Consider the following 21,200-nt stretch of genomic DNA (forward strand, 5'->3'; position numbering starts at 1 on the left):
ACTAAAAACACGGTCAAACACGTTTTAATGTTTTATTATTATTCCATGAAGGGGTAAAATGTTATTTAAAAAAGAAGAGGGGCCTTTTAAAATATTATAAATTACTGGTCCAATTTGACTATTTTCATAAAGTTTAGTGGCAAAACTGAAAATTCATCTACGTATAAAATGCCCCACCCAATACACCTAATTCGCCCTTCGCTCCAGCGCGATTCGCGATCTCTGGTTTAGGGTTTCGTCAATTTCTCCGACCAGAAGGTGGAGATTTAAGATCAGGTAACTCTTTTGATACGTGTTTCGCTTCATCGTTTCTTTGTTTGGTTGCCAAGAAACCACTGGAAAATAATTGAAAACCCCGGAATCTCATAGCAGCCGGTGTGAAATTCCGTCCTTTTTTCTCCTGTTATTTTACTAAGGTTTCTCGGGAACCGAACCGGATTAGGGCTCGTGGATGCGGGTAAGTTGGTGTGAATTGGTGGTTTTATATGTTGGGCTCTGGATATTTCTAGGTAATTGATTTCCATTTTGGGGTTTGTTCATGGAGTTAGGTATGCGGTTATTATTATTATTGTTATTTATTTTTTGGGGTTTCAATTCAACTGGTTTCATCTCTTGGCCTTGGCAGATTTTGTACTTGGTTATTGTGTGAAAATTTTTGAAGAATTAAACTTCCTTGAAACCAATATGCCCCTTTATTTTGGTTTTCAAGATAATAGACAATTTATTTATGTATGCCCACTGCAGCCGGGACAAGGTTTTATGGTTACTTGTTATTGAATTTTATTATTTGGATAGCCAGTTGGTTGTTGTTGATACAAACTGGTAGTTTGAAGAAATCAACTTTTAGATGATTGAATTAAGTTTAGGGTTTCGTTGAGTTTTTTCCTTTTGAATTTTTTAGGTTTTAATCCAATTACCTTTGACACTGAATCTGGATGGGGCTGATTTTATCTAGTTGTGGTATGAGAATTTTCCCAGAATTGGATTTTCTAGATATCAATATATTCATTTCTTTTGGGTTTTGCGAAATAGAAACTATCAGCTCAGTTGAGCCCACTGCACTGTCATGTTTCTTTTAAGAACGAAAAAGAAAAAAAAGAATATGTGGGATTTCATTTTCATTTTTCTTTCTTCTATTTTTCCATAGTTCTCTTGGAAGACAATCTAGAGGTGTAGGATTGAGATGGCTAGAAATCTACTTTTGTGTAAAGGATTTGGATTTTTTTCCCTGAGTACATTAAATCTTGCCTAGTGGAAATGCATGTGTATTTTTCCTAAGATGAATTTTAAATATTCTGCAATGATTTGCGGGGTTTAGAATTGAGAGTACTGCTCAAAGGAACATATACTGGACCCCAACACATGTTTAAGAATAACATGTCCTTCCTATAATGATTTTTCTAGAACTGCATGAAACAACATGGGAAAGAAATTTATGGTCCTGATCCTTCGGGGACGTTTCATGCAGAAATTGTGATAGGGTAAGGAACAAGCATTAGATTTTTTCCCACATGTTGATTTTTGAGTGGAAGAAATCATAGTGGGCCAGGACCATGAAATATTTTTGCCCAGAATAATAATTATTGCTTGTGCTGTTCTCCTCGGTCATGGACTGAATTGTCCCGAAGGTGAACAGTGCACAAAGTTTCCTTGAGTTGCATGACTTAATTTACTAAATTAAAATCATGCAGCATTATTGGGAACATTAGGTTGAAAATATCAACTGCCCAAGTCAATTGATACACATGAAAAATGTGGCTCCACACTGTTCTTTCATTATTGATACAAAGTTGAAGAAGATTAATGTGGCCACTTCCAGCTCAGTATTTAAATGCTTTGCTTGTTGAGGCAAATATGTCACTTAGTCAAATACCTGGTTCCATAACCAGTGTTTTCTTTCTGAATGGTTCGAGATTTAATATAACTTTTTGATTCCAATAAGTTATGAGGCACAGTTATGCTACATGGGTGTAGTTTTTGGAATTGGTTTGTTGTGTCAGGGGAGCTGACTGTTGTTTTACTCTCCCCCTTTCAATTGTTTTCCTTGTGCTGTTTTTTTCTTGGTTCATGTAACTAATTGGTCAATAGTGGTTTTCCTCTCATAGGAGGCATCAAAGCATTAGAATATTTGTACTGGCAGTTATGTTCAGCCTGTACGTACAGTAGTTTTGTTCTGAAAATATTGTAGGAGATGCAATTATTTTATTTTGAAGAAATGTCTGTTCAGTAAATGGTATAACTTGCGCCTTTCTTGGATGAATTAAAGTCTCCCCAATGTTTGTTTTCTTGCTTTTTCCAATTTAAACTTTTTTGATGAGTTTTATAGCTGTTATTTTCATTGACATATGCTTCGTTGTATTAAATTAATAATGTCTATATATTTACTCTTCTAATGCTCGCAAATTAACATAAAAATTTTCTAGAACTAGATTAATGAGACCACCATTTTTTCCTGCTCATTAGCTGTTAAAATTAACATATATTAACTTTCAATTAAAATTGTGTTACTTTAATGCATGCTAGTTTATCCTCTTTTCTGATTTTGAGAATTAAGGAATGCTAATTAATCAAAGTCACAGAGATCAAACGTATAGTTCCATTTCAATGTCTAAATAGCTTGTAAGATTGCTTGTCAGACAGTGGATTTCCGTAAGCAGCCTAAACGCGCTTGGGTTTACAATGGAGAAAGGAGCGGCTCCTAGCCTATTCGTTAATGATGGTTCATTTATGGAGAGATTCAAACAGCTTCAGCAAGAGAACGAGAAGGAGAAGGGGAAGGGTGCCAAATTGGAGGAGCCTAAACAGCGCATGGTTGTGCCAGCAACCTCAACTCCTAATTCAATCCCTAGTAAAACCAACAATGTATCTAAGACTAATGGCACCCGCAAAACTCCCCTGGCTGCACCAAATGGCAAGCTTGCCTTCAGCTTGAAACAAAAGTCAAAGCTTGTGCCACCTCCTGTTAAGTTAGGTGCAGATGAGGATGAAGAAGAAACCGATGCTGGAAATTTGTCCAGTGATGCACCAATGAAACGACAGAAGTTGGGTCAAAAAGATTCCTCTGAGCATCCATCACCACAAGTAGATGTTGGTAATTACTGCCTATATGAATATCCTTTATCTGGTTGGGTTGGAACAGAAGGGTTGTGCAGGTCTTTTGGTTCTCTCTTTGAGCCACAAAACTGGAAGAGAGATTCCCAATTTAAACATCCATGTTCATTGTATCAATAGCACTTTTCTACTGCTGTTGGAGTATATATAGTTTCCCTACACACCTCATCTCATGCACATATGATACAAATACGAATAAATCTATAGGTACATGCTGCAATAGTTAAATTTTTTTTTTTTCAGCCTTGTATCTTTTACAGTTAGGCTCACACCTAGTAGCATCACATGATCATGTTTTCCATGCAAATTACTTTACCTTGCATGGTTGGATTGGCTTTGTACTAGGGTTCTTTTAAAACCGATAAAGTCAGATTCAAGATCTTTGCCATATATTCTTTTACTTACTTTTTCCTTGACTGATGTTCTTGTCAATTGTTTTTACATCTTTTAGTTTAAGTTAATGTAAGATTTTATTGGACTGAAGACTATTACCCTTAATATCTGGTTGTTGCTTGGTCATTGTTACATCTCAACTACCATGCTTGCATTTATTCACTTTAAAATTGCCCTCTTTCTTCAAGAGGAGAAGGCTGTTCCATTGCCTATATTGTAGGCCTCATTGGACATAAGTTGTCCTATTTATCTCATGGATTGTTATTGAACATGTATTTTTTTACTTTAGTTACAAATAATTGGTTGGCTCAGACACAAAATACCTTAGGAGCTGCCCTGGCAGTTATAGAGTGTTAACCCTGGGTTATAGTAGTTCTAATAGTCTGAGGCAATTCCTTGTTAAAACGGTCTCTCTTCTCCTTTATAAAACAGTTTCTCCTGTCATGGAAACAAAAGTTTGTTCTCTTCATTAAGGACACTGTTATTCAGGAACTCCTCTAGGTCTATATCTTCTCTACTCTTGAACTGGTGGATAAAGAGAACAAAACATTCTTGAATTTTCCATCTCATGAATGCAGCTTATTCCTTAAGTCCCTATCAACATTGGTGGGAAGAGATGTTCAATGAAAGATTTGGAAAATGTGGCACGCCTGCTACAAGAGTTATTTGCATTCCCTTGTTCATGCTCTCGGTATTAATCAGTTCTTTAAGTGACATGCAGCACCACCTTCCCCAAGTGATCCTGCAGTGAAGAAAGTTGCAGACAAACTTGCGAGTTTTGTGGCAAAAAATGGAAGACAATTTGAAGATGTTACTCGTCAAAGAAATCCTGGAGATACCCCTTTTAAGTATGTTTTGTCTTGCCAAGTTATTTTTAATTATCACATGCTTTCTTGATTTCTACCTGTCACAGTAGGTTCCTACTTGCCTGGGTAATTTTTGAAATGCATAAGAACCTGTGTCTCCCTTGTTTCGAACTGGTGGACCATCAGTATCCACAAGTTCATTTCATAAAAGTTTTCTGATGTTTTCCAGCTTCTTCACATGTGATTATTACTATATGCAACTTGTCACTCTTGCCCCTGCTCTCTCTCTCTCTCTATATCAACTCTTGGTTCTAAACATTTGTGTAAGCTTGGGATACATAATTTTTTGCCTGAAGTCTCCATATTTTAGCATTTTTTCGTTAAAAAACCTTTTTGGCTTGGGAAGGAGGGCTGTCCTTTTATGATTATGAGAGGGAATGAGAACTGTATTAGGACTTTGGGAGATTGAAAGTGAAAATTTTAATGTTATTTAATGTGGAGACTCTGTAAAATGTTAATTAATCTGGAATGTTAGCATGTTGTGTTTCAATTGCTGGTTTCAATTTTCACATGAAAATTCTGTACCAAAGCTGCTTGATTTTCATTCTCTTTTTTTCTTTTTTGTTTTTTGGGAGGTGAACTTAAGTGGAAGTTTCTATATGGTCATATAGATTTGTAGTTCCTCTTAGACCCAATGCCATATAATTTCTGTCTTTTGATTGATAGTTTTTGTACCTTAAAAAAGGATATGGGCATTACAATTCCCATTGACATTAGGGTTTTTGTTGGTTTTTCCCTATGAAACTTCTATTGTGTTATCTTAATTATATATATTTGGTGTTTGTTCTTATTTACAGATTTTTATTCGATGAGGGATGCGCAGATTACAAATACTATGAATATCGGCTTGCTGAAGAGGAAAAGACTCTTTCACAGACTAGGGATTCCCAGACATCACAGAGTGGTGGTACTTCCATCTCTTCATTTTATGTTACCCTAGTCTGAAACTACTTTTTGGTGATACTCATCCATGTGAGTTTCAAATATTGATTTGGAGGGGAAATAACCACAACCATTTTTGTGAACATTAATGTTTGTTCTGTATGTATCACACCAGCAGAAATAAGTGTTGAGAAAAGTGAGATAGATGCTAAAACATACATCTTAGATCAAAATAGTTTTGAGATGCCATGCACCCTAATCAAAATGACTCTACAATGGTCATATGTTAAATAGTGAGCTGGAGGACACTATCAATATCTGAAAATTAAAGTGTAAAGTGAAGCGATAATTTACTAATTGTATTTGAATTTTAGAAGTTGTTAATTACTATGGGATGGTTCCTGGAATTGTATATGAGGTTTTAATTGTGATTATCCTTCACATGCTATATTGTTTTTTGTTCAAGTTTGGCAATGGTCCTTTTTGTTTTAATTGGAGTTTCCCTTGTTGCCCTAATTATTTTTTAATTTTGATCTTGAATCTGCTTCTCCAGAGTTTTGTTAATGTTTGTAACTGGTTTTACAGATGGATGTGTTCATGATGTCATTTCTATCTATTTATTTTTGAGCTCTTGAAACCATGACATGTTTGAATTTACTATTTCTGATAAGATTCAAAACTTTTGGAGTGTCTCACTTCCAGGCCCTCATTTCTTGATTTGTTGTTCACATTTTTAGTACAGTAGCTGGTCCTGCAAAGCTAATTGAAGAATTATCCTTTTTGTTTGGTTATGAAAAAGTTGACAATTATTGATGTTTTTGTTCTCTCTTGTTTCCTCTTTTCTTTACCTATCTAAAAAATGTTTTTGTTCTCTCTTTTCCTATTTTTAGAATAAAAAAGTTATTTATGGGCCTCTATTGTATAGGTGGTACAAGCACGTCAGCTCCTAAATCAACTAGTGGTTCTCAAAGGTCAGTTCAGCAGCGATCTAATTATCAAATCCCAACCTCAGCTTTATATGAAGCCACTGAGGACACTAGGGCTTCGGGTAGTTCTGTTCAAGCAGCATTGGCTGGAAGAGCTGGTTATGGTATGTACCGATATTTTCGTGTTTGTTTTCCATTGGTGAAAGTTTGTTCTGTTGACAATCTAGGTTGCGTAGTTATGGTCATGTTTTAGGTGTCTTTATCGGTATTGGTTGACACATAATTCACACAAGCCAAAATTTTAGGAAATCACAACGTTTGAAAATATTGGAAACCCCACATTTGTGCTTGTTTTGAGACATTTGTAGGTTCTCTTCTAGAATCTTTGTCCTAGAGGACATCTAAGCAATTTTTTTCTTCTTATTTATTTGTTTATTTTTACTACATATGTTAGGTAATGAAGTTACCGTGGCCAAATGGGTCCATTAAACCATAATCTCATTGGCTTAAATTAGCATTGATTTAGCACTTGTTTTCCCTTGATCTATTTTATTTCTCTTTTGCTTTTTATTTTTATTTTTACCTTTATTTATTTATTTTCTTTGCTTGGTGTGGGTGGGGGGTTGGGGAAGGGTTGAGAACTGAATTTCAGAAGCCTTAAAGTGTGTCTCTTGAAATTAAGAGAAATGAATTTGGAAAAAATGACTTTGCTTCTTTCCTCCTTATAAGGGACTCCTTTCTGTTTGTTTTAGAGCCAAGAGTTCATAGACATTTCTTAAAATAGATAATTTAAGTTGTGGCTTTCTTTTGACCTTATATCATCACATAGACTTGTTATATTTGTAATTTTGTCTATAATATCTTACAGGTGTTATATTTCCATATTTTGCATGTCAGTAATCATAATAATATTTCAATTAAATGATGGATATACTTTCAGTCACTTGGCACTTGGTTGTGTATATTGTTATTATGTATGCTTCTGCTTGTAGGTGAATCTAGTGCACCAACAGGTGCAGATCCTATAGCAATGATGGAGTTTTACATGAAGAAAGCGGCGCAGGAAGAGAGGAGGAGGCAGCCTAAGCAGTCAAAAGATGAAATGCCTCCGCCTGCTTCTCTTCAAAGTTTGTATCTGTTCGTTAAATTATATGTCCCCTTGGGATACTAGAAACATTTTTTTTTTTGCCTTTACCAGGCCCAAAACATAAACAATTTAACTCTTCAACCTGCCCTTGTATGGCATATTTTCTCAAATTTTTGGCTCCAGCTCCTGGGAAGAAAGGTCATCACATGGGTGACTATATCCCTCAAGAAGAGCTTGAAAAGTTCTTGTCTACCTGCAATGATGCGGCTGCGCAGAAAGCTGCTAGAGAGGCTGCAGAAAGGGCAAAAATCCAGGCTGACAATGTTGGGCATAAACTCCTGTCTAAAATGGGTTGGAAAGAAGGTTCTACACCCTCTCCACTCTCTCTCTCTCTCTCTCTCACTCGATTGCTCGTACAAATATGATTCCTGTTGTTTGGGAAATTGTGATTGACCTTTTAGTTGGTTGATAATATATAGATATTTGAATATGCTGCTAGTTTGTCATTTCTGGTTTGTCATTTCTGGATTGCAGGTGAGGGTTTGGGGAGCTCTAGAAATGGTATTGCAGATCCAATCATGGCTGGAAATGTGAAGTTGGACAACTTGGGGGTTGGTGCTCAACAGCCTGGTGAGGTAACTGCTGATGATGACATATATGAACAGTACAAGAAGCGGATGATGCTTGGTTATCGTTACAGACCAAACCCTCTGGTATAACCTATACTCCATGACCTTTTCTCCATCCATCTGTTTTTGTTGTTGTGGCGATTTATCAACTAAATTTTGATATTTGGAAGCCTGAGCTTGTGTTTGTTTAGTTAATAAAGGTTACCTATATTTGCTTTTTTATAAATTTTAATCTTGCTTTCTTGGTCTCTTTTACAGAACAATCCCCGAAAGGCATACTACTGAGGAACTTTCTTTTGTAAGCAATTTACTTCTCAGGATTGAACTAAAGAAATAAGTTGAAGTGAAACTACTCGTTATATATGGGAAAAAGGAAAAATGGATTGGTATCGCATGAATGAGTGGAGCAAGTTTATCTGGAGCTTTTGTTTTTGTTGTTTTTTTTTCCTTTTTCTTTTTTAATGTGAATTCAGTGTTTATTAGCAAATTATTTAGAGGACTGTCTTTTAAGGGTACCTTTCCTTTTTTTGGTAATCTTGTTCCTTGTGTGATTGGAATTTCATTGTACCTGCTTGATTAGTATATTTTTTTAAGTTAGTCAGATCTCATAATAAAAAAACATGTACTTTGAAATTGTGGAAGTTGTTTCCAATAGTAAGGGTATGAAGCAAAAAGCCTAAAATGTTAAAAAAAAAAAAAAAAAAAAAAAATATTTCTCATGTCTGAGCACATGGCCTAGAAAATCATAGTCCATACATTGGGCTTTCCTGGTGCATGCACTGCTTCACACCTTATTCTACTACCTTTGGACCCAACTAACTCCATTGAATCTGGTCTCTCAAATTGACATCAACGAGGAAGTTCCAGGATTAGATGCAATTAGGGCAGCACAGACCTTTTAATAAACATACTGATAAAACTAGACATGGTCATGGATTTTTGGTCTAAAGGTGTCTAGGCCTTTCTTCTTTAGGTTTGTGAAGTGGCTAGGAACTGGATATGGCAGAATTGATGTTAGTGGGTACCTTTCTCTTGGAATGGGTTAAGCTTTACATAGACCATCAATCAGTGTCTGTGAGAGGCTTTGTAGATTGTTTGTGCTTGGAAGTTCAGAGAGGGAGGTTGTTTTTTGTTTTTTCTTTCCTTGTTTTGCCTTTTGGCACATGTTGTATAAGTTGTGTGTACTTTGTTGTGCTCCTTTTAAGGCACTATTAATATATTCTCTTTTATTGCCTGTCAATAAAAAAAAAAAGTATTTGTGCTTTATTTATATCTTTGCATCCTCCATAATGTACAAAGGGATCCCCCATCACATGCAGCCTGCGTTCTCATTTATGGTCTACAGACTAAATCAAGCCAAGTTTGGGAACTCTGTCAGTCTGGTGAAGAAACCCTGTTACAGATTTGATTAGATGAGGTTTGCTAGAGGACCTGATGAGCCAAATTAGTTTTCTTTGCTCCAATAGTTAATAATATATGTAGTTATTGGAGCTCACAGGATTTATCACAGACGATGGTGCAACTGGATTTACCTAATTGGGAAAATTCTTAAAAAAGAGTGGTGTGAGAGAGCAAACTTATTATTATTTTTGATAGTTAAAATAAGCAAATATATTAAAAGCTCGGGAAGGGCATGCAAAGTATGTGTGTGAATGAAGTTAATGAGGTTAAGTACATTAGGATGCAAGCTTTTCTGTTGATTAATTTACTAGGCTAGCTTTGTGCATATTTCTCAGTATACATCACGATTATTTAGTTACATTTACTCCCATAAGTGGAGAATCAAGTAGGTAACCTTCAAGCTGACCCAGTTAGTGTGGAATTGGATCTGATTATTTTATTTAGTCTGGTCACCAGAAGCAGAAGCTGAGTCATAATTGTAATGTTCCTAATAACTTCTATGACTTGGGCAGGTAAGGCTCTCCATTTCTTTTGATTCTATCTTCTTTGTGACATTGCTTATTCAATTCTAAGGCCCCATACCTGTTCTGTCGTGCTACACTCAATTATAACAACTGATAGGAATAGAATTGGATGTCAGCCACCTAAAGGCCTGACCTTGATCTTCTATTTGGTGTTATTTTAAAAATTAGATCCTGAAAATCATATTTGATAACCTTCCTTGCTGTTATGCTTGCAGTGCAGAATGTAGATAGCATGTAGATTGTGATTCTAAATTCTAGTATAATGATAAAAATGCTTTCCTGGCATTTTTTTATATTCCCTGGCATCACACCCTACCTGAACATCTAGACGTGTCCAAGGGCACATAGCTGTGGTCCCAAGTAGTTCACTTCACTAATTCGAGCCGAATTAGGTGCAGAAAATGGCCCTAGTAAATGCCTCCACTTATGAGTTCTTTTGACAATACGCACTTTATCTTCTCAGCTTCAATATTCCGAGTTTCCTTCTATGGTAGCTAAAGAAAGGAAAGATTGGTATTCAACCTGTGAATTCTTATCACAATACTGACAAAACAAGAATCTAAGTACTGGATGCTACCCTTACCAAATTCCATATCCAAAGAAACAGTCTCCCATAGGAGAGTGATTCTTCTCATAGGGGAACTCTTGTGCCTTCAAGACACACACTTCACCTTTTCTTTTACAAGGAACTATTAGTTATGCTTAAAAGTCAAGTTTTCAGGAAACCATCGAACCAAATACGCCTTTACGTGTCCTTGTTTCCCTCCACAGAAACAGCTCAACTTTATTAGACTTTGAATGTGAAAGCTGTCTTTTTATGACTCACTTGTCTTTTACCTTTTGTTGCAAGTGAAGATTCCTAGAGCATGGATATTATCCTATCAAATGTTTGTGTAATTTGCAGAAAGCTCTCATTCTTTCATCCTTTTTTTCTCTAGTTTAAGAGTCTGTTTGGTTGGGATAACTTTTAACTCCTGTGTTTAGCAGTAGAAGAAGTGGAAGCAAGAGTTTAACTTTGTATAAACACCCTTAAAACATGTGTTTAACTTTCAATGCTATAGACGTTAATGTTTAGGTAAGATTCAAGTTCTTTTCATGGGGCTTGAGTACCCTAACAGTATTGATTAATTGAGAACCAAAACAGGATCTAGCATCTAGTATTTTGTGTGAATATAGGATAGGATGCATCATACATTGAGAAGGATGTAACATTAAAAGTTACAACTTACAAGTAGGTTGGACAATAGCTTTTATAGAGTGGCATCGATGCATATAACATGGAATAAACTTAAAAGCTTCTTCCTTCTCTGAGAACAGAGGGAAAAAATTCCCAATACTGAAAACTATGCTTTCCTGTATGTGGGGGTTCTGGGAATGGTACATGGTATATATCTAACTTGTCAATGGGAATATCATTCATCTTTGATTCTAGTCTGCTTACTCATTAGAAAGTTGTTTGTTTAAAAATAAGGAGGAAGAAAAGAATATCTTTTTGATGAAATTTAGTAGCACCAATATTTAGGCATTTATTTTAGCTGGTGGTAAAGCAAACCTCGGGTGATATGGACTCATCCTTCTATGAAGTATCTGTCACTTTTATCTTGCATAACCTATACATTAGAATCACGGATCTGTCCTTTTTATCTTACGTCACTGCATGCATAAAAATTGGGCCTTTTTTATTCATTGTGAGGGATCACTTGGCTGGGCGAACAGCCTAACACCACCCTTTTTCAAGGTCAGGGCATTTTGATTTGGACGAAGAGTTGTCCCACTCCCATCCACTAGGGCGAATTCCCATAGGAGTGCCTCAGCTGGACTTTTAGCTGTACTAGCACAAGAAATTATATAGAAAATCACTGAACCAGATGAAATTTGAGAGGGGCTTTTTGTTGAATTAAGCTTGGTGAATTGATATTCATAGATTTGTATGATTAAGAAAAATTCTATGGACCGTCTTATTATTGTACTAAACATTTAATCTGGGTTTTCAATTAAATCTATTTTATAATATGTATGCCCATAATTGTAAGTTTATTACTTAATGTACAGAAGATTCAAGATGCCCAGAGAGAGGAGCATGTCCAGTCAAGCTCTTATCTAAGTAAACAGTTATCATAGGATCCGAGGAGCATGTCCACTCAAGCTCTATCTAATTAAAAAAGTTAATCATAGGATTCGAGGACCATGTCCACTCAAGCTCTATATAATTAAACAGTTATCATAGGATTCCAAAAACAAATGCTACCCAACAGCCCCTACTTTTTTGGACAGTCCTTATAAAATAGGGCACTCAAGCCCCATAAATTTACCCAATAATTGAGGGGAGTGTCCTCTTCATAAAGATTTTGTGCCCTAGTTAGTGGCCAAAACATGTCCTCATCTATTACCACACACACACAAAAAATAAAAAAGAAAAAGAAAAAGAACATAAAAGAAAAGAAAAAAAAATGCTTGAAAGATATGAGAACAATTGGGTTATTCTATCTTGATCTAGACAATAGATTCCTTGAGCTACAAATTTGGCTTTTTTTCCACACAAAAAAAGAGAAAGAATAAAGCTCTTATTGGATTCTATAATCTTAATGTGTGTGTGGGGAGAGATTCCCATTAGCACAATAATTCTATTTTCTTAAGCATTGAGAGGATTATTATTGAGGGAACAAGTTTGTGGGGAATGTGCCCCAATAATTAGGGCACAAAAGACCAAGCATTAGGTGGGTGTTACCTGTTGGTGGGTACCCAAACACATTCAACTACCTTCTAAAAGGCAAGTTCTTGGTTGGAGGGCACTTTTAAAATTTGCTTTTTGGATGGTTGTGGGCTTGGCTCTCTTCACTGAGACAACTTCCTAGTGTTATTTTATGCTATTTTATTAATGCTTTTTATTACAATATGTTATTCCTAATTTTTATGTTTCTATCATAATCAAGCTTAAACTTTATCTAGGTCCCATTTTTAGCTAGAAATTTGAATTGAAGTGCAAGTTATAATTTTTAAAACACAAATTTTGTATTAAAGATTTTTATCGAATATAAAATATTTTCTTGCATAAATCTAAGTAAGGAATAATATTTTCTTGATTTTTCATTAATTTTTGTAATTATTAGTTTTTTAACAAGTATATAAACTGTTATTAAGGTTTTTAAAAAACTTTTGATTTATCAGAAGTCAATATCTAAGTATACAAATATCACTCGTGTGTGGATCACTTAAATGTTATAAAATGTTTTAACTTATTTTCACTCAATATCAACCAATTTTTAGACGAAATGGTCAAAATTCGATTTATAACTGGTATGGGAGTAAAAAGTTAAGACTTTCTTTTATGAGAACCCTATTTTGGGATAGGGATAGGTGTGATATCAACCCTAGATGTATATATATATATATATATATTTTTAAATTTACACCTTTTAATAAAAGATCATATAAAGGAATAATTTCCTTTTAGTTTCATATCTTCTTTAAGAAATGCTTATTAAAAGTTCAATTACATTGCCTAAACTTTAGTTTTAATTTGATAATACATTTTATCTTCTCTTTTTAATTATAAAAAAAAAAATTAAAAAACTATTACGTTATGTTAGAGTTCGATGATGTGAATTCTATTTGGTTTAACCCAAAAAGCTCATGATGTGATATATGTGGTGAAACTATAATATGATATATATTTATACAGTTATGATGATTATATTTCTATTATAACTATTTACAACTCTTCCATTTTATACTAATTTTTTTATATAGTGGATGTCATTATCTTATATCCGGAATTTTTTTTGTTTAGTTTTTCACGTAAATCTATATATTTTTATTCTATTTTTAAATTTTATTTTTTATTACCTCTTCTCGTTATTGTGTAACATATTATTAAATTATTTTGGTTAGTTATTAAGCCTCACATGCAATACTATAGCCGATTAAATGCTTTGAATGAATAAAGCTTGACAATGACATCGATAGTCAAGGAATTTATTGATTATTTTAATACTCTGATGGGAGTTGATAGGTTTCATAAATTACAATTTCCAATCAAATGTGGCAAACAACACTAATAAAATTTTGTGATTAAGTTTATAATTAGGAAAAATCTAAATTATTCAATCGACACTTACCGAATATTAAATACGAGTCATTCAAAGTGTATAGTAAAATGCGAACCTTCATTTTATAAACATATGAAATTTGAGTTTTTATAAACATATGAAATTTGAGTAGTGTAAAATATATATATATATATATATATATATATATATATATATATATATATATATATATATATTATGATGTAAAATAATGAAACCAAGATATAAATAAATTAGACTAAAATATAAAATAATAGGATTTGAATTGTACCAAACCAATCAAGTCGTGCGTTTTCCTATAAAAAAAAGTACTCTTCGATAATATAGTCGGGTCCTTATAATTATGAAATAAATCATGATTTTTTTTAGGAGATATTTTCCCATCCAAGGTACGGATTTTTAATGACATGAATCACATGATAATATAATTAAGAATTTTATTGGGATTTTTTTTTTTGTTTGTGCTTTTATTAGAGGGAAAATAGAGGTAAAAAGTGGAAAATGAAGGAAAATAAATAATAGATTTAAACTTAATAAATTCTTTTAATATGTTTCTTTAAACCCATTTCACTTATTTTCCTAGATTATATAAAAATTAAATAATTTTAAAATATATAAAATTTTAACTAATTTTAATTATATTTGATTTTTTTTTTGTATTTTTCATAATGAAATTAAAATATAAAAAAATAGTTTTCCTTAACATTTTTTTTAGTACTTTTTGGGAATCAAACAAAACTTTAAAGAAATAAGGAAGAAATGTGAAAAACTTTTTGTATCGAAAACTATTCAAAAGAAAAAAAAACTTGAAATATACTTAGTTAAGAGTAGATTTGTTATTATCTTGATATTGTACTTCTTTGATTTGTTTTGTGTTTTGTGTTAAACGATCGACGGAGAGATCAAATATGAATGTGAGAGATCAAATAATTTAGAATTAAAAGAAAGACAAGTATGATATTATCAAAGTTTTATTAAAGTCTAGAACTTTTGCATATAAAATACGTCTTTTATAAAAAATTACCTTATCATTGCTTTCATATTAAAAGTCATAAACATTTTAATCAAAACTTCCCAACCATTTCATATTTGATGTAAAAATAAGCTTTTGGCTTTTCAAATGTCAATTCAAATTTAAGCGACAATACAAGTCTTTATGATTTGTATCAGTCTTGATTGTTATATCAAGATTCACTCACGCGCAATGATATTAGTTTAAAAATCTTATAATTAATATCACGAGCTCATGCATGAGTCAAATCTTATAAATGAGAGACGTCTAATCAAATATTGAGGATCGGTTATATTCACATGATCTTATAGGAGTTAAACCTAATTAATGATAATATCTCATCAAACACAACTTGTATTTTAAATATATGAATTTGAAAAGTTGTAATCAAATTCCTTTAAATGATTGTACAACATAGTATGAACAAAAAACTTTTAGAACTCTTGGTAGGTATGATATTGAAGGTATTAATGTGATCAAAATATGAAAAATAAAAATAAAATTGACTTAGTCATATTCTTTTAACATCCCATGCATTAAATATAAAGAATAAATAAAAGTAAAAAATAAAATAAAAAATCATACCATAATTTTTATTAAAAATAATTTGTATTATAATGAGTGTACAAAAAGAAGTTGGTTGAGAGAAGTTATATAGAGCTTGTAGAAAAGGAAAATGATATACTTAGAAAAAGGAGTCAAAGCATTTCAATGGCCCATCCATTTTTCTTATGTCTTATCCAGTGAACTGTGGTTCTTGTACAAGAAATTGATTCCCCAATGGAAGAGACAACAAAAAGATGGCTGTCAAGAAAGTGATTTGTTGCCTAAGGGACAGGGCACTTTGAAAATGATATGTGGGTTTTTGAGAAACCATGCTCTTAGACCCATGGTTTTTTTTGGAGTTGTTTCTTTTTTTTCCAAGTTCAAAGAACATGGCTCAATTGACTTGGGTTCATCTTGGATTTGAGAAAAACAATTGAAATTCTTTAAAATAATTTAAAAAAATTATTAATTGTGTGGCTTATATTTTTTTGTCATTATTTTAATTAAATTAGCTTGATGTGGGCATGAATGTTTTGACTTTGATGACTTTTTAGATGAAAGATTAGTTTCACACTCATCTCAAAATAACCTACTTTCTTCTTTTATTGACTTTATTTTTTATGATTTTGAAATTATTATTATTATTATTATTATTATTATTATGAGAAATATACTGATAAAATTATTAATTGTGTCGAATTTCTTTCACATTAATTTAAATAGACACAAAAATTTAAACAGTTTGACATTGACACATATACTTCTTAATCTTTCACATATGAAAGATTAGGGGTGTATTTGTTTGACAAATTTATATATTTTTTCTTTGTTAGGTGAAATTCATTGAAGACGACTTTTTTTTTATATTTTTATTTTTATTTTTAAATGAAAATGATATTCTCATCTAATCAACCATCTATATTATTTTTATAGTGAGATATTCTAAAAAGTTAACAATATTTGTAAAATAAGATGATTTAGGGTTTACTTACCCTAAATATTTTGTAAAATATTTTCTTTGAAGATAAGAGTTGACTTTTGTGCCAAAGTCAAATAATGGAATGGTTTAGGTGGATTAATATTATAAAAGATTAATAAAGCATCATACCATAGGCGTGGGGTTTACTTTATGTATTAAGCTTAAAAGTAACATACAATGCTTTCATGATTAGCTGCCATTGATTAGCTTAATATGTGTGAATTATTAGACTTTTTTCATTTTTTATTTTTTCATAGCTAAGATTATTTGTTTGGCTTGATTAAGAATCCTAGATTTAATATTTAAAAAAAAAAAAATTAAACACATTAATTATTTATATTTTTAACATTTTTAATTGAATCATTTGGAGTCACATTCTCTTAATAAAAGTTTCTAATGTCATTGACTTGGGTTGAGTCGAATTGAATTATTAGAATTCATTTAACAATGATTTTAGTAAGCGTTTTTAACTTAAAAAGTGCTTTTGAAAAAAATTAGGTGTTTGACAAAATTTAGGAAATACTTTTAAAATTTTGAAAAATCACTTATAGGGTTTTCTAGAGAAACACTTATAGAGAAAACACTTTTACTAAAAATGCTTTAAGTAGAACTACTGCCAATCACATTCTTAATTAATACATTAAAATAAATACAAATACAAAAGGTAAAGTAAGAAAATAATAGTTAAAATTTTGTTGTAGACTTATTGTCAAAGAAAATTGATTTTTGAACAATAATTTAAATAATTTTTGATCATTTATTTAATTTTTTTTTAGAAGTAATTAAAATGAGTTAGGTTGTACTTATCTATATTTTGAATAATAAAATTAACATTTTGTAATTTTAATTGAGAAATTAATGATAGTTCAACATTCAATTTAGAACAAAATCGTGAAAACCAATGAGTATTCGAGTATGAACACCTTTTTCAAAATCAAGTTTTGTTTAATTCATGAGTTATAATCATATCTTTAGAAATGGATTTATGGAATGTAAGGTTATGTTTGTTCTCGAAAAATTCTAAGAAATGAAAAAAATATTAAGGAAAATGGTTTTTTCATATTTGGTGTTGATATGAAAAATACAAAAGAAAATTAAATATAATTAAAATTTTATGTATTTTAAAATTATTTATATATTGTTATAATGGAAATAAATAAGTGAAATGAGTTTGAAGAAACATATAAAAATAATTTATTAAATTTAAATTTATTTTTTATTTTTCTTATACTTTTCCTTTCCAAGTTTTTTTTTTTTTTTTTGCATTTTCTTTCAAATTTTTCAATAACCAAACATAGCCTAAGGAAATGGAAGATATTCATTTTAATATTTAAATAATCTTATGGAATATGATGGATGTGAGATTTTTATTTTAACTTTTGGTTGGAGTGAAAATTTCAAATTTTGATTATTTTTTATTTATTATTTTAACATTTAGTTGTTGTATAAATTGTCTTATAATTAATACAAATTTAAAAATGATCCTTTAAATTATATTTATAAATAAAGAAAACAACATTAATAGATTGTCCTTTTTTAAATTATGCCCTAATAATGCTACAACAAATATTAAAACTAAAATGAGTAAGAGTTTAATTTCCTTTATTTTAGGAACTATTTCACACTAAGTAATTTAGATTTAAAAAACTGTGGTTCCCAAACAAGCTAATGTCCAAAGTAGAACTACATTAAACAAAGATGCCCTAACTAGTATGCAAAAATCATAATTAACCATTCTACTAGATAATCTAGTATCCTTATGCATGAAGATAATCAATTCGGTCATTATGGTCGAGTTCTATTATGGATTTCTGACCACATTCTTCATAGGGCCCTCTTATCTCTTCCTTCTTCGAGCTCAGGTTATAGAATAAGGAGAAGAAGGAATCGAGAAGAAGGTATCAATAATAACTGGTTTTATTACGGGACAACTTATGATGTTTATATCGATCTATTATGCGCCTCTGCATCTAGCATTAGGTAGACCTCATATAATAACCATCCTAACTCTACCGTATCTTTAGGTTCATTTCTTTTGAAACAATCAACCTCATATAATAACTGTCCTAACTCTGCCGTATCTTTTGGTTCATTTCTTTTTAAACAATCACGAACACTCTCTATCTATTCCAATCGATTAGAAGTAGATTACAATAAAGAAAGAATCATTATCTTATCAATAGAAAGCAACATTACAACATTGAAAGTAGAAAAATGAGTATCATATTTATGTACTAAAGAACTGATATGAGAAAGAAATAGTGAAATTGTTGTTTACCATTAAATGTCATTTATAAATCGGAATAACCAACAAATCAACAAAGAGTTACAAGTTGAATTCCATAGTAAAAAATAGTACATGTGATGATAATTGTAATGATATGATCGTACTAACTAAATATATTTTCATGTCAAAAAAGTTTTCTTAACCCACTTGAGCATGACAAAACAAGATATATGAAATAGACGATACTTTTATAATGAACCAGTCTTTTTACTAAGTATTTAATTGACATTTCAATTGAAAACCATGTTTATATGTACACATAAGGCTATTATACAAAATATAGATACCCTAAATCAAACGCTAATTCATCATGACTATGTTAATGAATATTGTTGGAGATTACAGTCTAATAGTAGCATGTATATTAAAATGTAGGTGGGGAAGTAATGGTAGGATACTATTTATTAATAAGTGCTATTTATGAATCATAATAACTTTTAAAAGCAAATATAAATCATGATTAGTTGAACTTCATTGACAAAAACATAATATATAGGCATCATTATATAAGCATTTTAGCAATAATAATCATAATATCCAATTTTTGTGTCAAAACTTTCTTGTACGCTGCTCAAACGGTCTCTTTAATTTACTAGTATAATACAACTTTTAATTTAGAGATCCTGTAAAAAAAAGGTTAATATAACAAAACCGAACCTAATTTTAATCAATAGATATCTTAATAATGATTGAAAAAGTTGAAAAAAAACCCCTAAAGGCACATTCACAAAAAACTTGTTTTGAATATAGATGCCATACATGGTATGCAAAAGATATGTACATTAAATAGCATGTGAAATCTTTGACATTAATGTTGTTCATTGCGATCCATACTCTTTTCATTTTTTCATTTATAGCAAAGAATCCTAATGTCCAAGCACATAGTGGCTTGTTTTAGCGCAAAAGTTACCCTCAATAGCAAGCAAACTCAGTATACATGCTTGTTTCAATGCCTTAATTGACAAGCAAAAGAATGAGATACCTTGATAGTAGGCACAATGAATTGATTTAGGTAGTATTATCAATCATATGGTGACTTAGATCCTTTATTTATAACAAAAAAGACCTAAATGCATATGCGCACAAAGACCGATTTTGAATAAAGATTCTTAAATGATATGCAAAAAGATAGCCGTGTCTGATTTCTTACAATGACTTTTTATTAAATACGAAAGATTTATTACATATGAATTTTTCTTTAAAATATAAGTTAAAAAAAAGACTTCATTTACAATAAAGAATCCTAAATTTAGAGACACATGAGGCCTTGTTTCAAACAAGTGCCCTAAATGGAAAGCAAAAACAGAATGATTTTAATGTTAAGTGATATTCATCTTGATGTATGATCACTTGCTCTTAAAGAACCCTAAATGCTACATGGACACTTGTCTCTGAATGGAAATGCCCCAACAAATGATATGCAAAAAGAAAAGGAAATTAGTATTGTAAAAGGAAAAAAAACACAAAGTTCATATATATTATATAAATATATATATTTTTTGGGTACAAAAAGAAAAAATGGTTGTTGGAAGCTGCAAGTGTAATTGCTATTTATTAATAAATGAGGACATATGAATCCTAATGACCTATAAAGCAAGATAGGATCACAAGTTGAGTTCCATCGTAAATTTTTCTTTAACACACACACATATATGTTTGGTTCTTGAAAAATATAAAGAAAAAATATAGAAAAAAAATAGGCAGAAAATAAAAAGTGAATGATTGTAAATAAAAAATAGATTTAAAATATTTTTATATGATATTTTAGTTATTTTAACTTTTCATATAAAGATTAAATAACTTGAAAAATATATAAGTTTCTACTTAGTTTTTGGTAGTTTTTATGATACAACAAAATATGATAAAATTATTAAAAAAAAAATTTTTCTTAGAATTTTTTGAGAACCAAATGTAACCTTAAAAAATGATCTTCTAATATTTAGTTTTACTACCAAAAAAACAAACAAACAAACAAACAAAAAAACCAAATAAAATAAAATAAATTGAAAAGTTATTTTTTTTTTTTGCAATTTTCTAATCTATATATAGAATAATTAAAATAAATGAAATGAGTTTAAAGTAGCATATAACAAAATTTTATTAATTTTAAATTTAATTATTATTTTCCTTCGTTTTTTTTATTTTACTTTTTTTTTTTATATATATTTTCTTTTCCTTACATTTCCTCTCAAATTTACTAGAATCAAACATAGTCAAAATCTATATTTGATTCTTAAAAAGTTTGAGAAAAATATGTGAAAGAAAGAAGGTGGTTTTTGAAAAAAATGAAGAAAAATAAAAGTCAAATTTTTAAAACATATTTCTCCAAAACTTATTCTCTTCTTTTTTTCTTCTAGAATTTAGTTTTTTTCTTTTATTCGTGTGTGGTGCAATTTGTAATCCAAACCAGCTTAGGCTGATTAAAAAAATGTTAATATGGAGAAAAATAAAATAAAATTTGTAGGTTTT

The 21,200-nt window shown here is 31.0% G+C and overlaps 1 protein-coding gene across 9 annotated transcripts; it reads left to right on the forward strand.

The window, feature by feature from the left end:
• The first annotated feature begins 154 nt into the window (after nt 1–154).
• On the forward strand, nt 155–8,527 carry LOC100855141 (SURP and G-patch domain-containing protein 1-like protein). 9 transcript variants are annotated; one of them, XM_059741655.1, is made up of 10 exons: nt 184–276; nt 373–457; nt 2,637–3,091; nt 4,226–4,352; nt 5,168–5,274; nt 6,178–6,342; nt 7,171–7,305; nt 7,449–7,628; nt 7,800–7,978; nt 8,153–8,527. In XM_059741655.1, the coding sequence occupies exons 3-10, from the start codon at nt 2,680–2,682 to the stop codon at nt 8,177–8,179; spliced, it is 1,332 nt and encodes a 443-aa protein (XP_059597638.1). In that variant the 5' UTR covers nt 184–276; nt 373–457; nt 2,637–2,679; the 3' UTR covers nt 8,180–8,527. The 9 variants fall into 9 exon arrangements, with proteins under 9 accessions (XP_059597637.1, XP_003633594.1, XP_059597636.1 ...); XM_010661027.3 differs by having other exon boundaries at nt 185–276; nt 5,168–5,277; XM_059741651.1 differs by having other exon boundaries at nt 185–276; nt 2,641–3,091; nt 5,168–5,277.
• The last annotated feature ends 12,673 nt before the right edge of the window (nt 8,528–21,200 follow it).

The sequence above is a fragment of the Vitis vinifera genome, chromosome 13 (assembly GCF_030704535.1).
Source record: "Vitis vinifera cultivar Pinot Noir 40024 chromosome 13, ASM3070453v1".
NCBI classification, from domain to species: Eukaryota; Viridiplantae; Streptophyta; class Magnoliopsida; order Vitales; family Vitaceae; genus Vitis; species Vitis vinifera.